The 22,473-nt window shown below is 29.3% G+C and overlaps 2 protein-coding genes across 6 annotated transcripts in view; one reads left to right on the top strand and one right to left on the bottom strand.

The window, feature by feature from the left end:
- Grd (GABA-gated ion channel) overlaps window positions 1-22,473 on the top strand; it is a 38,411-nt gene that overhangs the window by 2,763 nt on the left and 13,175 nt on the right. Inside the window, exons 1-5 of one of the 5 annotated variants that reach the window (XM_072902343.1) lie at window positions 5,397-5,630; window positions 15,782-15,853; window positions 18,567-18,702; window positions 20,800-20,992; window positions 21,561-21,781. In XM_072902343.1, the coding sequence (XP_072758444.1) occupies window positions 18,605-18,702; window positions 20,800-20,992; window positions 21,561-21,781 (512 nt within the window). In that variant the 5' untranslated portion in view covers window positions 5,397-5,630; window positions 15,782-15,853; window positions 18,567-18,604. Of the gene's footprint in view, window positions 1-5,396; window positions 5,631-15,781; window positions 15,854-18,566; window positions 18,703-20,799; window positions 20,993-21,560; window positions 21,782-22,473 lie in introns of those variants that run through there. The other 4 variants (XM_072902375.1, XM_072902350.1, XM_072902359.1 and 1 more) reach the window with 4 other exon arrangements.
- On the bottom strand, window positions 9,814-15,480 carry LOC140671299 (uncharacterized). The gene is made up of 5 exons (XM_072902559.1): window positions 15,337-15,480; window positions 13,932-14,155; window positions 13,529-13,646; window positions 12,834-13,038; window positions 9,814-10,311 (listed from the first exon to the last, which is right to left on the bottom strand). Exons 1-5 carry the CDS (start codon window positions 15,478-15,480, stop codon window positions 10,040-10,042), a joined length of 963 nt encoding a protein of 320 aa, XP_072758660.1. The 3' UTR covers window positions 9,814-10,039.

Raw genomic sequence — 22,473 nt, 5'->3', positions numbered from 1 at the left:
ATACGGTGTCATCTATAATTATATATATTTTTACACAATTGTGTAGAATCCTGTATAATAATATTCAATTCTGCATAACTATACATAAGAAATTTTTTATCGGGACATATAATTACTTATTAATTTACTACAAAGAAGTAGTTGTTTTACAAAGACAGTTGAATTTTTGGACAATTTTAATGATCAGCAATGTGTATGTATGTATACGTATGCACGTACATGTATATAAATACACACCCGGTAAAAAATTTGTTATGTATAATCATATATGATATATGACCATATAAAATTATATAGAAATATATAAAATTTTATATAAGTTATGTATAATTATATATAATAATATATGACTTTTTGTATAGTTATATATAATTTTATATTAATATTGGCTAGATGTTAGTCAATGATAATACAAAATTATGCATACTATACATAACTATATACATAACTTATACAGAATTTTATATATTTCTATATACTTTTATATTGTTATATATAATTATGTATGAGAAATTTTTTACCGGGCATTCACAACGTGAAATGATTATTCATTGAATAATCATGATACTATTATAAAACAATTTGCATTTAATATTATGTACGTACACAGCGTATAATTGTTCTGTAACCTTGTAACAACTAAAATGATTGAGGTGTTTTATTTTCTGCGTCATATCTTCTTTTATAACAGAGTACGCATTTAATCGTTTAAAACCCGCTCACGATACGACTATTTGTCGAATATTAACACACACATACGTCGCTCTGTAATGGAGAAGCATCCTCGAGGACTCTCATTCATGAAAGATTGACATGCAATTAAATCATGTCCGATACGATCCTCCCACATTGAAAGTTCTAGAATCTGTTGTTATCGCGATAATCAAGGCCGATGAAATTTCCCAGCATTAACAAGAAGCTTGATAAAAATTTTCAATTATTTCGACAAATTTTGCAAACATTGTGCTTAACAAATCTAACTAAATAGTTTTGAGATAATATGTTAATATAGTATAACATTGCATAAAATACACTAGGATAGCCCGGTAAAAAATTTTTATATATAATCAGACAAAAATGGTCGTATCTAATTAAACAAATTTATATACGAAATTTGTCCATTTTATATATAATTATACATAAAATGTTGCAGGCATTGTGTATAAGTATGTATAAACTTACACATATGCATAATTCTAATTGCAGTTATCAATCCATTTATACATATATAAATATACGTGACGTTTTATACGGTCATCTATAATTATACATTTTTGCACAATTGTGTAGAAAATGTATAATTATATTCAATTCTGCATGACTATACATAAGAAATTTTTTATCGGGAGGATAATTTTTGACATGCAAATGTCCGTTTTGCATCGAATTGTGTACATATGTTTAAGTACGTGAGATTCACAGAAAATATCTGCTATTCGTTGCTAGGAATTGTACGAGAGTTACGGAATGACAGAAAAATATGTATGTAATATATGTGTACCTATGAGATATCCCTACGCGGGGTTGTAGAAATTCTGATCCTCTCGGGACGACGTGCGCAGCTTTGCCACGAACAAGTCTCGTACGGTCATTTTGCCAGAACAAATGGCACGCACTTTCGTGTAAATCCTGATATAAAGTGGCCTCAACCTTCCTGCTTTCTTCATTATTTTGGCGCAATTACTCCATCCGAAACTTCATATAGGCTCAGTCACATTAACATTTATTCTGTACTGGTGGGTCATTTCTGTCCGTGATGTTTCTAACGATGTCAATTTCTCGAAAACGAATCATAAAGTAATATTATAAGTAAAAATAGTATAAAAGTATAACATAATATAGAACAGTACAAAATAATATATTTAAGTAAATTATTGTTTTATTCAAATTTATTATTGTAGTCTTTATTTAGAATGCTCAAAAAAGGTATATAAATTTTTTCAGATTTTTAAAACACTTTTACATAATAATAAACTTATCGAAAATACGCTGATCTACCTGTACGCCCGGTAAAAAATTTGTTATGTATAATCATATATGATATATGACCATATAAAATTATATAGAAATATATAAAATTTTATATAAGTTATGTATAATTATATACAATAATATATGACTTATTGTATAATTATATATAATTTAATATTAATGTTGGCTAAATGTCAGTCAACAATAATACAAAATTATGCATACTATACATAACTATACATAACTTATACAGAATTTTATATATTTCTATATACTTTTATATTGTTATATATAATTTTATATATGAGAAATTTTTTACTGGGCGGTTAGAAAGTGCCAAAAATAACAATACGGAGTAAGAGTTAAGCTTAATCTTTACTGTTACGAAAACGTAAAAAATACGGCAGAAGAGTTATGTGTAAAAATTTTTTTAATATTGTTTTTTTTATTACATTTACATATACACATATATATGTATATATATATAATTATGTATGTGAAGTATTTTTTTTATATAAATTGATTCTTTGCAATATTTGGCGTAAAAAGTTATGGGTATGATGTAAAAAATTGAATAGTTTACAAGATATTTTATATTGTAATTTGACATAATTTTACATAAAATATGAAATATTTCGTAAAATATTTATTTCTCAATTGTATTATCTCAATACTTTTATGCACAAAATCATGAGAGCTATCAACTGGTGTAAAGAAAACACATAATTGTTTTTAAGAAAAAATATGTAGCTGTTTTAATATTTTTTCTTAAAAGCAATTATGTGTTTCTTACATCAATTAATTCCTTTCATTATTCTACACATAAAAATATTGAGACAAGATAATCAAAAGATAAATATTTTACGAGATATTTCATTAGTTTAAGTAAAATTTTCAATTAAATTAAGGTATGAGCAAAATCAAATTAAAGTATAAAATATTTCGTAAAGTATTCAATTTTTCACCATTTTTTATAACTTTTTATGCAAAATATTGTGAGAAATATATTTATATAAAAAAATCAGGATGATTTATTAAAAAAAAAAACTGTTGATTTTTACAAGACATTTACATCCAAGATCAAACTAACATCTTTGTTCCTTCGAACCAAACCAATTTTGTCGAAAATTTTTTTTCCCTAAAACCCTTTGATATTTTATTATATTAATTAAAATAAAACATTCTGTATACAATATATAGACGAAAAAAACTAATATAAATCTAATCTATAATTAAAATATAATATAATATTTTAATAATGTATAATAATTTAATAATATAATTTTCAAAAACAGCGACATTATTGATATCATTATAAGTTAGAGATTAAAGTCGCTAGTATTTAATTATAAACAACGGGTTAATTAAAACGACCTGACTAGCCAAAATAATTTAATTTATTCACACGACGTTTCGACCATATGGTTGTGGTCCTTTTCAAGTGTAAACGTAAATTAAGAAAGAGAAGAAAGAATCCAATGGGACATGTTTAAAAGTAGAACTTAATTATGGAACAATTAAATATGTCACTTAGTTAAAATCAACGGTTATTAAATTTGAAATAAACACAAACAACGACACGCGTCATGTCAGCATGAGTTTTTAAACGAAACTGTCAATGTTTAAAAAGAAAAACAGTTCAAACGGCCTTTATAATTTTGTCATAAATATTATTTAATTAGTCGTTACGTTTACACTTGAAAAGGACCACAACCATATGGTCGAAACGTCGTGTGAATAAATTGAATGATTTTGGCTAGTCAGGTCGTTTTAATTAATCCGTTGTTTATTATTGACATCATCATTTTTTTGAACATTTAGTTGAAAATTGAAAGAGGGTACTAAAATTTATTTATCAATAAATTTTTTATACAATTTATTAATTTTGTACAATTATACAATTATTTATCAATATTTTTTTTTTGTAAAGCACGTTTTAGCTTTAGAAACACGTGCGACATACAGAAATAAAACACACGTACTATCTTCTTGCTAAAGAATTTATGATGATGGAGAACGAATTGGTAGATAATTCTGATCATCGATACGCGTCAACTTAATCGATGGTGAAAAAACGGCTTTGCTGATACTTTTGGCAGACGACGGGTCACTGTAATGTTCGATACGTTTCCGACAAGCGGAGGACATGGTTTACTTTCTATACGGATTTATTTGCTCGCAAACTTATACGTTGGCTATATACTTGAAAACGGATAAGATCTTTCTGTTCTCTTTAGGAAAATGGTCATTAATCTTAGATAAATCTTCGTCGCTCATTGTTTTTGTAGAACATTTTTGTAGAACATTTGTGCCAAGTGAAACTATTACGCGAATAGTTTAAGTGTTATATGTATATGTTATATATTATATTTTGAGTGTTATACGTATGTATAATTAAAATACGCACATTTTTTATTTAGATTACATCTAAATCCTTTCTCTCAAGCATTCACATGCGTGCAATTAAGTATTTGACTATATGTTTCACAATTAGGCAATTTAAAAATTTTTAAAAAGTTATAAATGGTATAAGTTAGTACCGAATTTCAATTTGCATATTATAGATAGGCTTTGTTAATTGTGAGAAACTCGAGATACACGCATATATCGAAAATGCCATTATCAGACAAACTTCTCTGAAACTCAAAGATTCAATAAAGAATTGTGTGAGATTTAATGCATCCTTGGGAACGAAAGTAAAGTCCTGCGTTGCGATGAAACGTATTGTCGTAAAATCAGTTCTGTCATTCTGCACTCATCCACAAAAATGTATCCAAGTGCGTCCTATTGATTGATTACTTACACAAGAATCTTTTTGTAGGATCATATATGAAAGATCGTATATCACTCACAGTACTTTTTCTAATATCTTCAAAGTGGAAGAAAGTAATTAATTTAGGATCAATGAAAGTGCGGCAACTTTAATTTATATAGTTATTACTGTGATCAAGATATTAAACAAGGTTAATATGTAATATTATTGGTATTTTGTAAACATTTATATTTTAACAAATGCACTTATTTGCTGTTATTAACATTACTAAAAAAAAAAAAAAAAGCTCACTGATTCAGAATTAAATGAAATATCAGAAAAAATAATTAACCATCAAAATTTAAACAACAGTTTTTCTATTTTTTTTAAACTTTGTTATTTTTTTAAATAATTCTTTCCTTTAAAAATACTAAGAATATTCTGATTCTGAATTTATAAACTGAATTGTTCTTGTTAAATACGATAAATTATTAAAATAATTAGTAAATTATTTTAAAAAATTAGTAAAATAAACATAACGATCGTTACGATCGAGAAGAATGGAGATAGAGAAAGGAGTGCAAAACTGGTGGGGATTGATAGCGGAGGGCGGAAAGTGCGGCGCGTTTCCACCCTTCGTCAGCTGTCCTGTTTGGAGCAGTCAGTGCGCGTTGTGGCTTCGCCACGTGCTTCTCGCGATCCTTACCTGCGATCCTTACTTTATCCAAGCGAGACCACGCATCAGAATCTCTGATATTATAATTTTCACAATGAAAATATTTTTCAGTAATGGTTCGATCTAACGTATAACCGACTTTGAGAATGTTGACAACATCTTTGTTGTTATCGTAACTATGTGTCAAAAAATCTAGACTGTCACGAAATGGCACAAACACGTATGCTCTTGGTAAGTTTTTGAAAAGTTTTTTGAGATATTAATATTCATGAAAAATTTATTAAAATTTCACCCAATCAATTCACTTCCGTATATAAACATATAAAATAAGATATTTATGCTTATTCATACAAATTCATTTTTTTCGATATCTTTATTCAAGCAATTCACGAAATTGATAGTGTTTCGAAAATTTGCAAACATTATTTTAACATTATTTTAAAAATCTTCTCTTTATATGCTCTTTGTATGTATATCTTTAATAATATATTTAATAATACAAGTGACAAAAATTTTTTCTATACATATATTTGTTTTCCTTCCTTCTCTCATTTTTTTGTATATATATATATATATATATATATATATATATATATGTTAAAAAATTGTCATATGAAAAGTTTTGAAACATTAATCAATTTTATGTAATAACATTAAACATAAATATTTATATTATTAATATTTATATTTATATTATATATACATATATAAATATTTATATTATTTAAATAAAGTTTTTTTACATACAATTTCTTGTCAAGCTAATAGAAGTTTTCAATCTCATTTATAGTTCAACACTTATTTTTAAAGCGTTATTAAAAATTCTAAACCTATTTAATAATTAATTTTGTTTCAAAGAAAATATAAAGAGAACATTTAAAAAAATTTCTCAGTTTAACATATTATGATAAAAAGATAAATAGTATTTTTTATAGTGACAATTTGTACTGCAATATTTAACACAGATTTAAATAATTTATTGATTCGTGTGCGATAGATTTTTAAAGTTCATCGATTTTTCTGAAAAAATTTAATCGTTTGAGTATTCTCTTTAATCTTTCACAAAAAAAAATTGTACAAATCATGATATCGAGAAATGAAAGAGTCACCAGGAGTGACTTTTATTTATAATATATTCTATATATAGTATACTTATTTATTCTCTTTTTGTTTTCACTTTTTACGTATTATTCTACTATTATTTTTTTATTATGTCACACACACATAATCTACTTGTAAAATTTTTAACTGTTACTATTTGTGAACGCGATGCATAGATATAGTTTCACAAAGCATATTCAATAAGCAAGAAAGATGTGAAGTAATATTTAATGTATAAAAATAAAGATTTTTTTTATCCAAAATATTTATACAAGAAGAGTCTAAAGCAGATAAAATATTATATTATTGTTTTACAACTGCAAAAGCCTCGTATTCACGTTTAAAAGAGTTCTCTAGATGCATTTTTTTCCTCTCTTTCTATATGCATATATGTATATATATGTATATTAATATTTTATTAATGGAAATAGATATATATATATATATATCTATTTCCATTAATAAAATGTTATAGGTTGCTCTAATTATAATTTTATGTAAATAATTAATTTATATATATATATATATATATATTTCTATAAATTAATTATTTACATGAAATTATAATTAGAACGACCTATAACATTTTATTAATGGAAATAGATTATCTAAGTTTCGATAGTTTTACTGGTACAAAAATATAATTAGTACAATCTGTGTATGATTTAAATATCTATATTTGTATGTAGAGGTTTCATAAAATTAAGCTGGCTATATGTAGTCATATTTTTTTTATCAAGAAAAATAAAAAAATGTCTTCCAAATAAAATATATTCTTAAAATTTCGTTGAAAAGTTAAATCGAGATAGATTAAAAGTCAAGTTTAAAAGAATAAATTTCAATGTTAATAATATAATACATGATATATATATATATTTATATAAAAGAATTTTTAAAAAATAAGTGAATTTAAGTTACAATTTAATGTAGCAAACACTGCTTTGATTACAATTTAAAACCATGACACGGAAAATGCTCCAGGAATATTTTTAATAAAATGTTTTAGAAATAGAAGAATATGTTTTATAGGAACTTTTTCTTTGTCTTAATGAGAAGAATATGACTATATATAATCAGCTAAATCTTTATGAAACATCCTATATATTGTTTTACGTTTATTTCTAGATTTTTTTTTATTATAAAATAATAAATATTATTTATGTGACATGCTTTTCAGTAATGCCATAATTATCGGTCAAGATTTTTTGCCCGAGAGAACATAGATTTTTTTTTTTTTGTTTTAACTTAAAGGAACTTGGTTGGCGGTCCTTTAACATAGTGCTCTTGTTTTTTTCTGTTTCGATTCTTTCAATCTATCTAGTCGCTGTCGCATCTTTTTCTTTCTGTCACCGGGAGAGAAAACGTTCTCATTCTTCATTGGGAACATTTACACGAACATTTACATTAACTTGAATGCTTTGAAAGTACATAATTATTAAATATACAATTGCGTATATTGTTCGCGTCGAAAAAAATAATAATTTTTTTTTGCTATTGCTCAGTGCAATCAAAAAGCGAGCATGCCAGTAAAATGTATGATGCTCGCTAAGAAACTTCGCGAAATAAAATTTCGAAGAGACTTAGGCAAACAGTCCCAGAGAGCCGAATGCATATGGGAGACAGCATGGAAAACTTTGTTAGCAAAGATAAAACGCCATTGGCTAAACCGATAAACATCAGAAAGCTTTAGTTACGTTGAAAAATGCGCCGCTTCGAAGCTTCGCTCGAGCGTGGTGAGAAAAATGCCGTAAAAAGTGACGCTTACGATAGTATCCTCGCTTTGGCGGAAGCTTCCGCACTTTGTTCGAGTATTTCCCGGTATTTGCCCGTCATACATTTATCGGGCCCCAACAGAAACGAAAGCTGTCGTCTATCCTTCGGCGATGAGGAGATATCGTGATCGCAAACGAGCTTTGCTCAAGAATACACGGAGATCGTCATCTGTATGCTTCCTGGAGAATCTTCATAAATCACATCGATACCAATCCGTCTTCTCTTCTCCTTTTCCTACCCATGAGCAAAGAATCTCATAGCAAGAGACGCGAACATATGTCATCAGTCCATAATATCCTTGAGAAATGTTTATATTTATTCCATTACAGACCCGGTAAAAAATTTCTCATATATAATTATATATAACAATATAAAAGTATATAGAAATATATAAAATACTGCATAAGTTATGTATAGTTATGTATAGTATGCATAATTTTGTATTATCGTTGACTGACATCTAGCCAACATTAATATAAAATTATATATAATTATATAATAAGTCATATATTATTATATATAATTATACATAATTTATACAAAATTTTATATATTTCTATATATAATTTTATATGGTCATATATCATGTATGATTATACATAACAAATTTTTTACCGGGGATTTATATAGAATTATAGCTAATTTGAGATAAATTTTTTGTCGGTATCTTTCCTTCTCTCTTTTATTAAAAATAGGAATTTTTACAATAAATAATCTTTTACAACACTATGCTATGATAATACTTGTTTTATGATTTTGAAGGGAAAAAGAGATATTAATCTGAAAAATTGTTGTGATTCTCTATTCATGGAGTAATTTTTTCTTTCTTTGTTTTTCTTCTTCGACTAATTTTTGCGTTCGATAATAGAGAGACAGTCGTTTGACACATCAGATTACTATTATAATATATTTATATTTGACAATGTAAAAAGGAGTCGTACTTAATGCACTCTATCGATAGATAATACATTAACTGGAATGAATTTTGCTGTGAAATGCAATATTTCTTTTTTTAGTGAATAATAATATGCCTTTTGCTGAAAACATATTACGAGTCCGTATATCTGACTATGATAACAGGTAATTTCAAGCAGAATATAAGTGAACCTCATTGTTGCATTAGAAATAATAAACGTGTAACTCACAATAGGGTGACTTGACATAAAACATGTATCTATGCAATTTGTCGTAACAAGTAGAGATTACGCTTATGTATTGAAACGTCAATCATCGTTTACGATGATTTGTTCTTTTAGATGATTAGTTAATAGTGCATTATTAAAGATATATATAATTTATTAGAGAGTTAAGCGTCATAAACTACAATGAAAATTATCGTCCCTAGTATATAAACATTCGATAATGTAACCAAATATTTATATAATTTAAAGTTGCAAAATGAAAAATTAAATATTAAATTATCTTTAATGTTCTAGTTAATATAAAATCAATTTGAAATTGGTTGAGAAATCTATTATTATAAAGAATAATAATATTGCGTTATATAAAGTGGGACACTATATAATGTATAAGGCTTTCTAGCAGAGCACACACGGGTATATATTTCAAGCTGTCTTTACACGATTAAAACGCTCAAAAATTTATCACTTAAAACAAAAGACATTTTAGTACAAGAAAATAGAAAACAAAATAGATCAATGTGTACAGTCGTCAAAAAGGTAATAGTGAAATATTACGTTGAAACAAGTGGAGAGAAAGAAAAAGAACAGGACAGAAAGAGAATGGAATAGATGCGATTTTCTTTCTCAGTCTCTCGAATTCTCTAGGGTGCTGCCGCTGTTGCTGTCATTCGGCTTGCGAGCCTCCTCGACGTCTTCTTCCTCGTGCGCTTCCTGATGCACCGACCCGCGATCCTCGTCACATTGCTGCCTATCGTTTCCGACTTCCTCAATCGGATACTGTCGCGGTTGCACAGTTCGTTGCGACAGCTGCGGACTACGAGCTCGCGACGCTGATCTGCCCTTCGATTTCGCCCGCTTTTCTTTGCGTCTCGGTTCTCTACGCAATGGTTTACTCGCTGAAATAAAAATCTACAGATTAAAGGGAGCAAATGACGATAGAAATCACTATGAATTAAGAGGTCATGCTTAGTGAGGAATTTTAAAAAATCGATTTTTCGGTTTTGACATTTTGCTATAAGTATAACATCTAGAGAATATTCCCTGTAAGTTTCAAGTTAATTCGAATAAAATTGAGTGAGTTACAAGAATTCAAAGTATGCTCCGCGCTCGATCGTTAAGAGCAAGTATAGTGCAGCAACTGCACGCAAAAAAGAATTCTTTGTCGACAGCATTAAATTGATATTTTAAAGGTTACAACTTCTTTTGAAAATTTATTATACGGGCCTGAAATGATTCTATGTAGGTTAAAAAATGAATATTTTATTTAAGTGTAAACCTGTTCTGAAACTTTAAACGTATTTTTTTTTAAACCTCACATTTAAAATCGGTGTCTAAGATAGCTCGAAAATTACTGCATCAATTTATTCCAAATTTTACAGGCTTATTTTAGATATAAAAACCTATCTAGGTTTTTATATCTAAAATAAGCCTCTTAAATTATCTAGTCCTTGAACGAAGGATTTTTTCGATGTATAGTTTTTTTTAATTGACGACAAACGAGCGATTTTTTTCATCGAAAATCGAAAGTTCAACTTTAGACATCCGTCACTTTGTTCCAAACCAATATTTCGAAAAAACTGTACGTTCAAGGACTAGATAATTTAATATATTTAATAAATCCTTGCGAATTTTTTATTTCGGATGATCCAGATCCGAACAGCAATGGTCACCGTAAAACAAGTTTTTCAAAAAAGGATTTCCGAAAGAATTGTTATATCTTTTTTTATTTATTAATATTTTTTAATAAAAAATTATGTGCAATTTGTAAAACCATACTCTTTTCAAATATAAAAACTTTTTTTTTAAGTCTTACAGTTTTTGAGAAAACAATTCCCAAAAATTACGTTTTTTTTGACTTCCTGACTGAGCATGACCCCTTAAGAATAATAATTATATACAAAGTGTTTCGATACAAATGGGCAATCTTTCGTGAACGTATAGAATAGGTGAAAGTAACTCCAAATTTTTTTTTTACGACGCATATTTATCAAGAGATTTGTCTTTAAAGTTAAATTGGAAAAACATTTTTCTTAAATAACTTTTATCTTACTCAATAGATTTTAATAATTTGTAACAATTATTTTTATGTTAAGTAAAGATTATAAGTTAAAATAGTATCATTAATTTTTTGATACTACGGAGAGGTGGATCGCCTATAAGTCTGCTAAATGACAAAGCTGGTAAATTTTTTTTATTTTTGTTTTTAAATTCTATACTTTTTTCTAAAAAAAATTCTTGTTTTATTTCGATAAAACCATTAATTTTTAGAAAAACGCATTTAATCCATAGAAGATATACTTTTATTCAGATAAAGAGAATAATGATTTTATGCCACATATGATTTTATGTCTTTACAACATTAATACAAGAGAATTGTTGGAGATAATTATTCATCATTATGAACAAATAAATAAGAAATGATTCTGGAATATTATAGCGAGTGTAGTAATCGTTAATTCATCGTGCACGTGGGAATTCGTTAGAGTGGAGGAAGGCATATCGAACATTTATTGTAATTCGATTAAATCTGTTTTGTTTCAATAAATTTTAATGCACTAAATGCAATTATATGTTACTCAAAATTATTGTTCTATTATCTAAATAAAAGTTTACTTTTTATTGAACGTGTTTTTTTTTTGAAAAGTTGATAGTTTTGACGATACAAGAGGTAGTTTTGATGAAACAAGAATCCTCTTTTTTAGAAAAATATGGAGAGAATCTAAAAACATATTAAAAAATAAAAAAGACTTCGAAGTTTTGTAAGTTAGAACGCTTATAATTGGTTTTTCCTTGGCTCTCCAACGTGGCATCAAGAAATCTATCACACTATTTTAAAGACTTTTATTTAATATAAAATAATGATTACAAATTATAAAAATTTGCAGTCACATAAAAATTATTTTAAAAATTATTAAAAAATAATGTTTCTCAAATTTTAACTTTATAGACAAATTTTTTGGTGAAGATGAGTTGTAGAAAAAAAATTGTATAGGAACTTTTGGAGTTATTGTTACTTGCTCTACATACCTACGAGATTGCTCATTTGAAACACCCTGTATATATGCATACAGAACTAGGCCATGATAAAAATCACATTTTCTTCGGTAGTGTCTATAATTAATTTTTTACAGTATTTAGTAATATATAGATATATATTATATATGTCAAACTTGATATTTAATTAGATATAAAAAAACAAAGAAATGTTATACAAAAATCAAATTGGCATCTCTTAAAAATCATTTCTTAAAAATTAAAATCCCCGATAAAGATTCGAAATTCCACCTAGAATATCAAAGAATCAAATATAAGTCATCTTAATTTACAAAGTGTGTCTAAGAAAATTATCGAATGAAAAAAAGAGTGCGTAATTCTTAATCTACCACTATAATTCTATTCTATTCTAGCGATATATTACATCGGGAGACGCGCTTCCGGTTCACGTCGCTTTCGCGATCGCTCTCGTCGAAGTCGGACTCGAGCTCTCGCTTGGATACTCTCGAACGTTTCGTTTTGCGATTGAATGGTTCAGGTGACTCGTCGTCCCTTTCGTGCAAGATGTACTGTCCGGATGACTGATCCTCGAACTCTTCGTCCTCGTATGTGCGTTTTCGCTGTCGTCGCTGTGAACATTAAAATTGTATCTCGTCTCTGATTTGTCCAACCAATAATGCTCGTTTGAACATGTAGCGTACAAAGAAGGAAATTGTAATAATTTCTATAATTATTCCATCATTATAATTCATCGCTAAATGACGATTTGTTTTGTGTTGTAATATATGTATTCTAGTTACGATATTTAAACAATAAGTATTTGTTCTGAGCGCGGGAAATAATTTAAACTCCGTCTCCTCTCTTTGCCTTAATAACAATTAAAGTCTCGTATTACTACCGCTATTCTAAGGCTCTTGTTACAATTCATCTCACCTGGCTCAAAGTGTAATGGATAATGCAATAACACTTACAACACAGAGAGAAAGGCTGACAGAGAGAAAGAATATAATATAAATGTTATATTTAAATTATTATTTAAATTATATTTAAATAAATATAACATTAAATAGTATTGTTAAGATAGTCGAAACTGTTTAGAATACTGATACATCGACGCACCTTTCGCTTCTGAACGGACGTATTAGGTCTAGGATATGGCGAGCGTCGCGATCTCCTTCTTACTTTAGTAGTACGATGTCTGCACCTGCTACTTTGTCGTCGTGACGTGGTTCTTTTTCTATATATTCATAAATATTTAGGGAATTTCAGCTGTCTCTCTTTTTAATATCACGCGTATTCATTTTCGATTTCCATATTTTATAATACAATTATTCTATAAGAGACAGACTTTTCTATAGCAGATTATAGTCATTTGTCCACCATTATAGATTGTAATTTAGTTGATAAAATTGTAAACAAGAAAGCCTATCACTTGCATAATATCTTTGTGAGATTCTAATAGGTCGAAGAAGAGAGTGCAAATATTTCATGTTATTCATTGTAGAGATAATAGCCGGCATACTTGCGTTCCTGTGCTCGACGAGAAGAGGATTCCGCATCGCCAATCGGCGCTTGTACGTCGGATTTCGATTTTTTCTCCTCGGTTTTTCGATCGCCATTAGTTGACTCCTTACTGGCAGGTGGAGTAGGGACAGAAGTTGGATTCAGAGTAGCCAGTGTTTTGTACCGACCACTTCTGTGTCGTAAAAGTCCGGCATTCACCGCGTGTTTTAGAGCTCGATGCACCTGCAACGCATACCATTAAACATATATGATAAGGAAATACACATATTAACTGTCTAAATTTTTTAGAGTGATTTTTACCCTAATCATGGAGTCACTGACCAGTTCACTCCATGTGGAGTAAACATTCACTTCAATAGAGTGAATTTATTTACTCTAAGACAAAAAGTGAAAAATTTCACTCTTATTTTTAAAGTGAAGCCCACTCTTGAAGTTAACACTCGAAACTTCACTCCAATTTAATAAGTGAAATCGCCTGCGTAGGTCTTTCCGTGTGTCACTTTCAAGTTAGAATAGCGCAGCATAGACGAACACGTACATAAAAAAACAGTGAAATGTCACTCTTTTTAGGGTAAAGGATAAATCCAATAAAGAGCTAATAATTTCACTTTTTCGAAAAATTGAAATTTCACTCCACTTCAACTGGCAGTATTTTCATTATTGCTTTAAGTGAGATTCGACTCCAAAAGAGTGAGATTCCACTCTAAAAAATTTAGAGAGAAGCTTACCAGAAATTGTTAATTGCAATAGAAGATTCTTCGTGCTTTTTCGTCCAAAAAAAAATTATGTATATCAACATTTTAATGACGATAAAACAAATTGCGCTACACGATAGAAAGATCAAGATTAATATATAAGTTTAAAAAACAATTTTTTAAAAATTAACATTTCTTTGAATATATCTCTGTTCTAAAAAAATGTAGACAGATACGGAAAATATACCTTAGCTTCTGTGGAATCTAGAAATATTAACCCTTATTCCGTCATTTTTCTAGCAACGTCAAAATTTCTCGAAAATAATAATAATCATAAAATAATATGTTTAATCAATTATATTTTTCAAATTTATTATTTTAGTCTTTATTTAGAAGGATCAAAGAAGACATATAAATTTTTTTCAGATTTTTTAAAAACACTTTTACATATTAATAAACTTATCGAAAATACGTTGATCTATCTATAGACTGTTAGAAGGTACCAAAAACAACAGTACGGAGTAAAAGTTAATTTTAAAAGACCTGCGTGCAAACTTGCTAATAAAATGCTACTTGTGATCGTAATACATATGCGAAGAACGCGATGTATTTCAAAATCTTTCGCACAACAATTGCGATATTACTATTTAACACATGGGTTAGGTCGCCAGAAAAGAACAATTCATTATGTACTATAATGTAACGTACCTGCACTGTCAGGTTCTTGGGCGATACATTGCTCTGTCGGATAAAATTGAGGACTTCACGAGCTGATGAACCTCTGGTATCGCTAAGATTCATCACTGCGTCTAGTACGCGAGCCATGAGTCGAGGATTCGACGGTCGAACCATTATGAAACTTTGCGATTCACAAATAATAATAATAATAATAATAAATACTTAATTAGAGTTTCGCTTTTAACTGATAAATTTAGATCTGATGACTAAATTGTAAAATGTTACACATGATACTGGATGAAGAATCAGTTATATGGATTTTAATACAATTAGAGTTTTGACAATTGCAAATTGTCATGAGTTTTTAATTTTTATGTATTACGTTTATATCGTTTTTTTTTGTTTTTTAGTTATACATTTTATATTTTGTCAAGATAAATATTGATTTTATTCACTTCTGTTTGTCTGTTTCTAGTCGATCGTTTATCACGGGATTACACTTGGAATTTTTGATGTCGCTCTGAATTTCGAGATCAATGCCACGCCTGTACGTATTATCCGACGAATGCTCGTAGCCAAAAAGCATCCAATCGATCTTTTTCGCGCAACAAATGATAAATTGATGATCTTGATAAATTCGTCTTAATAAATGCGAACCGATCTCTCTCTTTCTCACAACTACCACAGCGAATTTCGTTGGGACTGGGACATCCGTTGTCGTCATCCGCTTCGAAGTTGTCGTCGAGATGCCCGCTGTCTCCGCGCGATACTCGCTTCGTCTGTTCGACGATGCTTCTCTTTTCGAAATTCCCAAGTTTCTTCTCATTTTGGCATCTGCATTAGACAAATCTGCATCGGCATTCTAAACATTCTGACGATTACATAAAAGCACATTCCATTTAATTTCAGAAATTGAGATTCGTTGAAATTGATACCTAGACAGCACACGACATTTATGATAAATATTATTCATATATAATATGATAAATATAATTCATAAATATTTTTACTATTTATTTTTTTAAATATTATATTTTATACACATTAAGAGAAAAAAATTATAAAAACTGTAATCAACGTATTATTAAAATATAGATTAAATATTTGTGGTATTATTTTGTAAATATTTTTCAAACATTGGGATATTTCTGATAAATCTTTATGGTTTGTTCAATTTGAGATCAAATAAATATTTATAAAATACTCAAATAATTATTATATAAATATTTTGTATGTATTTTATAAATATTGTGTTTCATGTCTGGATATAACTTGACGAATAATTTCGAAGCTCTCGACTATTAGAATTATGATCCCTGCGTGTAATTGTGAAATACCGGAAACGCCAACGATCGATACCGTACGCATTTTGCCGCCGTATCTATAATGTGTCAAAAATTGACATCGCCTCACCTCAACTTGTAGCTTTTGTAATACACAGAGTCCTGTCAGTGTCAGTAGGGATTTTCACGGTACTGTAGTCTCGAATTACGAATTAAACTTTAAGGAAACGCCTGTTACCCTTTCTCGTTACATGCGTACGTTAAACACCGTGTGACTTGTCTATTCTCTGCCGCTGACAGGGATACGATGCGCGCATATGCGCCGAGATATATTCGCAATAAATCTGAAAATGATATGTAACAATACACAGTATTGCTTTTATATTATTATTTCTAAAACATATAGGTATCAAACCAAATATCTATCAAAAATTATGAGTATTGATCTTGAGAAATTTTTTTCTTAAAAATTGTTCAAGGTCGGTTAAAAACAGTCGGCCTTTGCGAGAATTAAAAAAGGATTAAAATTGGACATTTTTATCAGTGCTTTCATCTAATGTGTCATTAAACTTTTAGTTAAGCGTATATTTAAAAGGCAAACGCCATAATTTTGAAAACATTCTTCTCAAGCCTTTTCAAGCCACATTGGTCGTAATTAAAATCTTCGCTTCCGATACATGGTATGCAAATAATCACGACGCTGATAATCCGACCGCTCTAGTCGCGAATCTTTCAAAGCGTACCCCTGTATTTACGTATATACGAATAGCTGTTTGCGTTGCGGTGCGGTTCGTTCGCTTTGAAATGTACGTCGCTATCTTTCGCTACAAACTATTTTCGAGAGAACGAATGTATGTACGCGCTGCAGGCGACGAATGTACGTATTTACCGTCAGGATTTACCAATTCGACACCTGTCAATCTACTACGCGTTATCGCGCGTCAACGCCTAAAATTTGCAACAAAATGCAAAAGACGTTTAAGAGACATCTCTAAAAAAAAACATGTAAAACTACATGTTTGCGATGCCCGTTAAAAATTTTTGTATTTTTTTGTATTATTTAGAGCTAGGTATGTGTTATATAAAAAAAATAACCAGTAATAAAAATGTGAAAATACAGAGAAAAATGTAGCTGTAGATATATGTATATAAATTAAATTTAAACGAAATTCTTTTTAATTAGCTTACAAAATAATTTGTATACGAATTATTATGTGTAAATAATAATCGCCATATAATATATTATATACTCTTTTATATAATCGTTACAATATATCAAATTGTTACATATATTATAATACTTCTCAAACTATACAATTTTTTTGTCGATCGATGTTATTAATCGTATCAAAAGCACTTGACAGTCCAACATTAGCGCTTACCGAGCAGAATATTTCGCATAATGTTAAATAATAACATTATTAAGCTTCGAAACACGCCGTTATTTTCCGCCTCATTTATCGCTTAAAGAAGAAATGTGTATTTCGCGCATGAGCGTCATCACCGTGTTATTTATACAAGCAAAATCAAATTCTAGCTCTCGGCCAATTTGCGAGTAACATCATTCTGTACTATTACCGAAAAACAAAGCTATTTATTCATATCATCAAATAGAATTTATAATTACTAGATAATTCATCAATGTAAAAAATTGGCAAGCTAAACGAGAGAGCATAAAAGTATACAAGACAATAAATTCATGATTACTTTATACTGTGCGTGTTTGTAATTAATAATATAATCTATAATTAATATATCTATAATTAATGAAAGAGAAAAAGAGAAGATCCGAGACAATAAGATAAAAGATTTTTCTAAGTTATAAATATATATATATATATATATCTATATTTTTTTCATAAATATAATTATATGTGTATAATATTGCCAAAATATTTCTTCCGAACTCTCAAAAAAAAGTTTCGTCTTATATTCTATAGAAAACGTTATCTAACGTTATGTCAATTGTTGTTGCAGCGCAAAATATCGAACGATCCTATTGTTAAATCGAATTGATGAGCGAATCTTCACACGAAGAAAGCAAGAATTCGGCCTGGAACATTATGAAGCCAAGAATCTTGCTTACTCTTGCCAACCTCATCACATCTTTTTTGTAAGTTCAATCTACAAAGTAGAATCTCTCTACTTCTACATTTCATTGTCTGCATTCCAATGTGATGCTAATTAAAAAATTTATTTAGTGCGAGATTTTTTCCATTTGAATTCGATGGCACAGCTGTTCGTGAAGCGATTTCTTAATCGTACGATTAATTACGCATTCGTTTAACAAGAAGCGATGCGGTCTCTTTACATAGTGTATAAATAAATCTTATATTGTTGTCGTTGAATACACAGCTTGTATAATTGGAAGTTCAAAACGATTTTATCATGGAATACATGAATATATGAACTGTAGCAAGAGAGAGACGCTATTTTTTCTCCGTTTAACTACGACAACCCTGATGCTCCAATTAATTACATTTAACGATACATATTAATGTACTATTACACGTCTCGCCGAAAGCAATCATTGATTATTAACACATAACAATATAATGTGAGAACCAAACATATGGTTTGTATACCTAACAATTATGCCTTTTATTTAGTATGTAACATAAAATTTTTCAAAAAGTTTGTAAATCAAAATTAATCTAGAAAATAATTTCCTCCTATTTCTTAATAATTATAAACATACACGCATTCTGGAGTTCTTATATTCTTAATAAATACTTACATAAAATAATAATATAAGGTTATCATATATGTAATGAACATAATAAATAACAAAAAGACTGGATTATGTCAAGTGAATAGCCTATATTTTATAAGTATGTGCAATTATTAAGAAATTATTACATATAACTTATTTGTTAATTATTTCATATACATTTGATATACATTGCTGAATCGCTTTCGAGATTAAAGTTGATACCTTTAATATCAAAGAATAATTTCATAAATCGCTGCAATTTTTTTATTTGTCCTGATTTTAATATCAAGTCGAAAATTCTAGAATAAGAATCCAATTAAGAATATATTTATAAATGTTATTTAAAGCATAATCTCAACATATAAAAAAGAATACAAGAGCTTTTCTTCTTTTAAAAATATAAATCTGAGCAATATATACACAAGTAGAAAATTTGTGTTTTCTTGTTAAAATTTAACACTTTAACGTTTACTTGTCAATTTAACATACTGCTGTTTTGTTAATTCAAATCACCTGTTAAATTATTAAAATAACTGACAAAGGGTGTAAAAATAACACAATATGTACGTATTTTTAATTTTATAAATATGTTTCAAATTATTAATGATAGAATTTACCTGTTAAAATTTACAGAAAAAAAATGTTAAATTTATTTTATAATATAAGACTGTTAATATGTTACATTAACATTATTTTCTCATTAAATTTTCACACAAAATTATGTCAAACTATGAAATTTACATTTATTTTTACGTTAAAATATAACAGATATTAATGTTAATGTACGATATTAATGTCACTATTTAATATATGCTTAATATGTTAAATTAACAGAAAAATTTGTGTGGACCGTTTGGAACATGCGATTTGTGTTTAATTTAACATAAATTTTCCAAATATGTATATTAAATTCGGTGCTATGCGATGATGAGTAGAGAGCGATTGTGTTAATTGTGCGCTTTTTAAGTATGGTTTCGATTTAATTTAATTTTCAGTCTGTGTACTATACAGATGCACAGAGATATTCACAGATATTTGCCAAGGATTCGGAAGGCCGTCGCGGTCGAGTGAAAATAAACCGTGGCTTACCCCATACGTACTTGCCGTGTACACATATGTATATACGTATATATGAGTAGATGAATTGATATACGCGAAATTGTGTTAAGAGAAGCTGAAATACGCGAACATTTAGGGCACGATAATTTCGACTAGTTGCCCTCTTAGCAGCCGGAAACCTCTCAATTCCGTATTGTGTTGATGCAGATCAGCTTGAGACACACCTAATTTTCCGACGAGGTGTCCGAATTTCAAATTCTATCTATCTAATTCATCGACATCAATTAACGTTAATCTTATTCAAATGATGGTAGAATTCAACAGTTGTAGCACTTGGCCGAAAGTTTGGCATTAAAAAGTAACCTTCTTTACGGAATTAATCCATGGAAACAAGCAACGAAATCTACCAAACTGATCAAATTATGACGCTTGTTTTAGAATGACCGCGAGTACGAGAATTGCTACCAGACAACGGACGCAGAGCAACAATCACAGCAACATTAGCGACCTGCTGGATAATCTACTTCGTGGTTACGACAACAGCATCAGGCCAGACTTTGGCGGGCCCCCGGCTACCGTTGAGGTCGATATCATGGTACGCAGCATGGGTCCCATTTCCGAGGTGGATATGGTCAGTCATAGTTTTCGTTCATCTCGTGCGGCGTCTCTATGCGAGACAAGTGCTCTCGTAGCTGCCTAAATCAGAAAATCGATCAGATACATATAAAATTGATACATCCTTTCCGTAAAATTTTTTATCTCCAATTTATTTGATTATTTCATTTTTATCATTTCAAGTCTTACATCAATGTTATCGCGGTTTTTGCAAACGAGTTAATAAAGTCATTCATTGTGTCGCCTGACAAATGACGATACATACATATAAAGATAATTTTGTGCAAAAATATTTCTTTTTCTAGACGAAGAAAAAAATTTGATCAATTTCCTGTGTATGTGTAAATTTGACAAAACACTTGTCACATTGATTGACGCGAAAAATAAGAAAAAATGCCTTTGCTATTTATAAAAGTTGTAATAATTCAGCTGCAATAATCGATTAATAAGGAATAAAATTATATAATAATAATGGTATGGGATGGGGAATAAATAAAATAAAAAGAATTCTAAGATATTCGATGTACGATATCAATAAAATAAACATAAAAATCAATTTCATCAAATTTTGAAATTTTCCGCAGACGTACTCAATGGACTGTTATTTTCGACAATCCTGGGTCGACAGACGTTTAGCCTTTCAGGGTGGTAAGGAAACACTCGCGTTGAGCATTTCTATGTTGGCAAGGATCTGGAAACCCGACACGTACTTCTACAACGGCAAGCACAGTTATTTGCATACGATCACCAGCCCGAATAAGTTCGTCAGGCTTTACCAGGATGGCAGAGTACTTTACAGCTCAAGGTATGCATGATCGCGATTAATATCCCCATGTTACCTCCCCTATAATCCTCTGCAATCTGTCCTAAAAACATACACGACTTCTGTATAAATCTTGCCTTTCATACAAAAAGCAGATTGTCATGTGAGGGAAAAATTTCTTATTAGCCTTGATATACAATAAGTGAAAAAAAAATGTGCGCAAGAACGTTAAATAATACTCAGATTTTTTACTGGTTATATTTATTTATAAATATATCTAATTTACAAAGTTCTATAAAATCAAAAAAAAAATTAACAGTTTTAGGATAATGAATAGATAAGAGGGGAGAAATTAATAACGACTAACGTTTGCGGTCTATTAATAGCGCGTAAAAAATATCTCGTTTTCTCAACAAGACGATAAGATCGTGATAAGATAGATCGCAGCGAGTACGTGATTCAGTGCTCGCTCAGCTGCCCGAATCTTTGCAAATCTTTTCTCAGCGACGTGACATGTGCAAGGTCTGCGACATCTCGAACTCGAGGGTTAATTCTGTCATGGACACACAATGGGGCCGATCCGGAAGACTAGGTCAAGAGAAAGGGAACGGATTAACAAAGTGGAACCTCGGTATATATCGTTCGATCCAGCACCCTTCCTCTTTTTTCTACTCCTTTTCACATTTGTATATTTGTACAACAACACGAAGTAGTGTCCGATGAAGTGACTCGAA

The sequence above is a fragment of the Anoplolepis gracilipes genome, chromosome 1, assembly GCF_047496725.1.
Source record: "Anoplolepis gracilipes chromosome 1, ASM4749672v1, whole genome shotgun sequence".
NCBI classification, from domain to species: domain Eukaryota; kingdom Metazoa; phylum Arthropoda; class Insecta; order Hymenoptera; family Formicidae; genus Anoplolepis; species Anoplolepis gracilipes.
Note: the sequence above shows the minus strand (reverse complement) of the source record. Positions and strands in the feature narration are given on the sequence as shown.

What these genes read in the sequence shown, in the direction of transcription:
- LOC140671299 (XM_072902559.1), bottom strand. Translation starts at nt 15,480, where the DNA reads ATGGTTCGACCGTCGAATCCTCGACTCATGGCTCGCGTACTAGACGCA. An exon ending in CGTCCGTTCAGAAGCGAAAG is followed by an intron (nt 13,039 to 13,528) that starts GTGCGTCGATGT and finishes TAATGTTCACAG; the next exon opens with CGACGACAGCGAAAACGCAC. An exon ending in CCGGAAGCGCGTCTCCCGAT is followed by an intron (nt 10,312 to 12,833) that starts GTAATATATCGC and finishes TTTTTATTTCAG; the next exon opens with CGAGTAAACCATTGCGTAGA.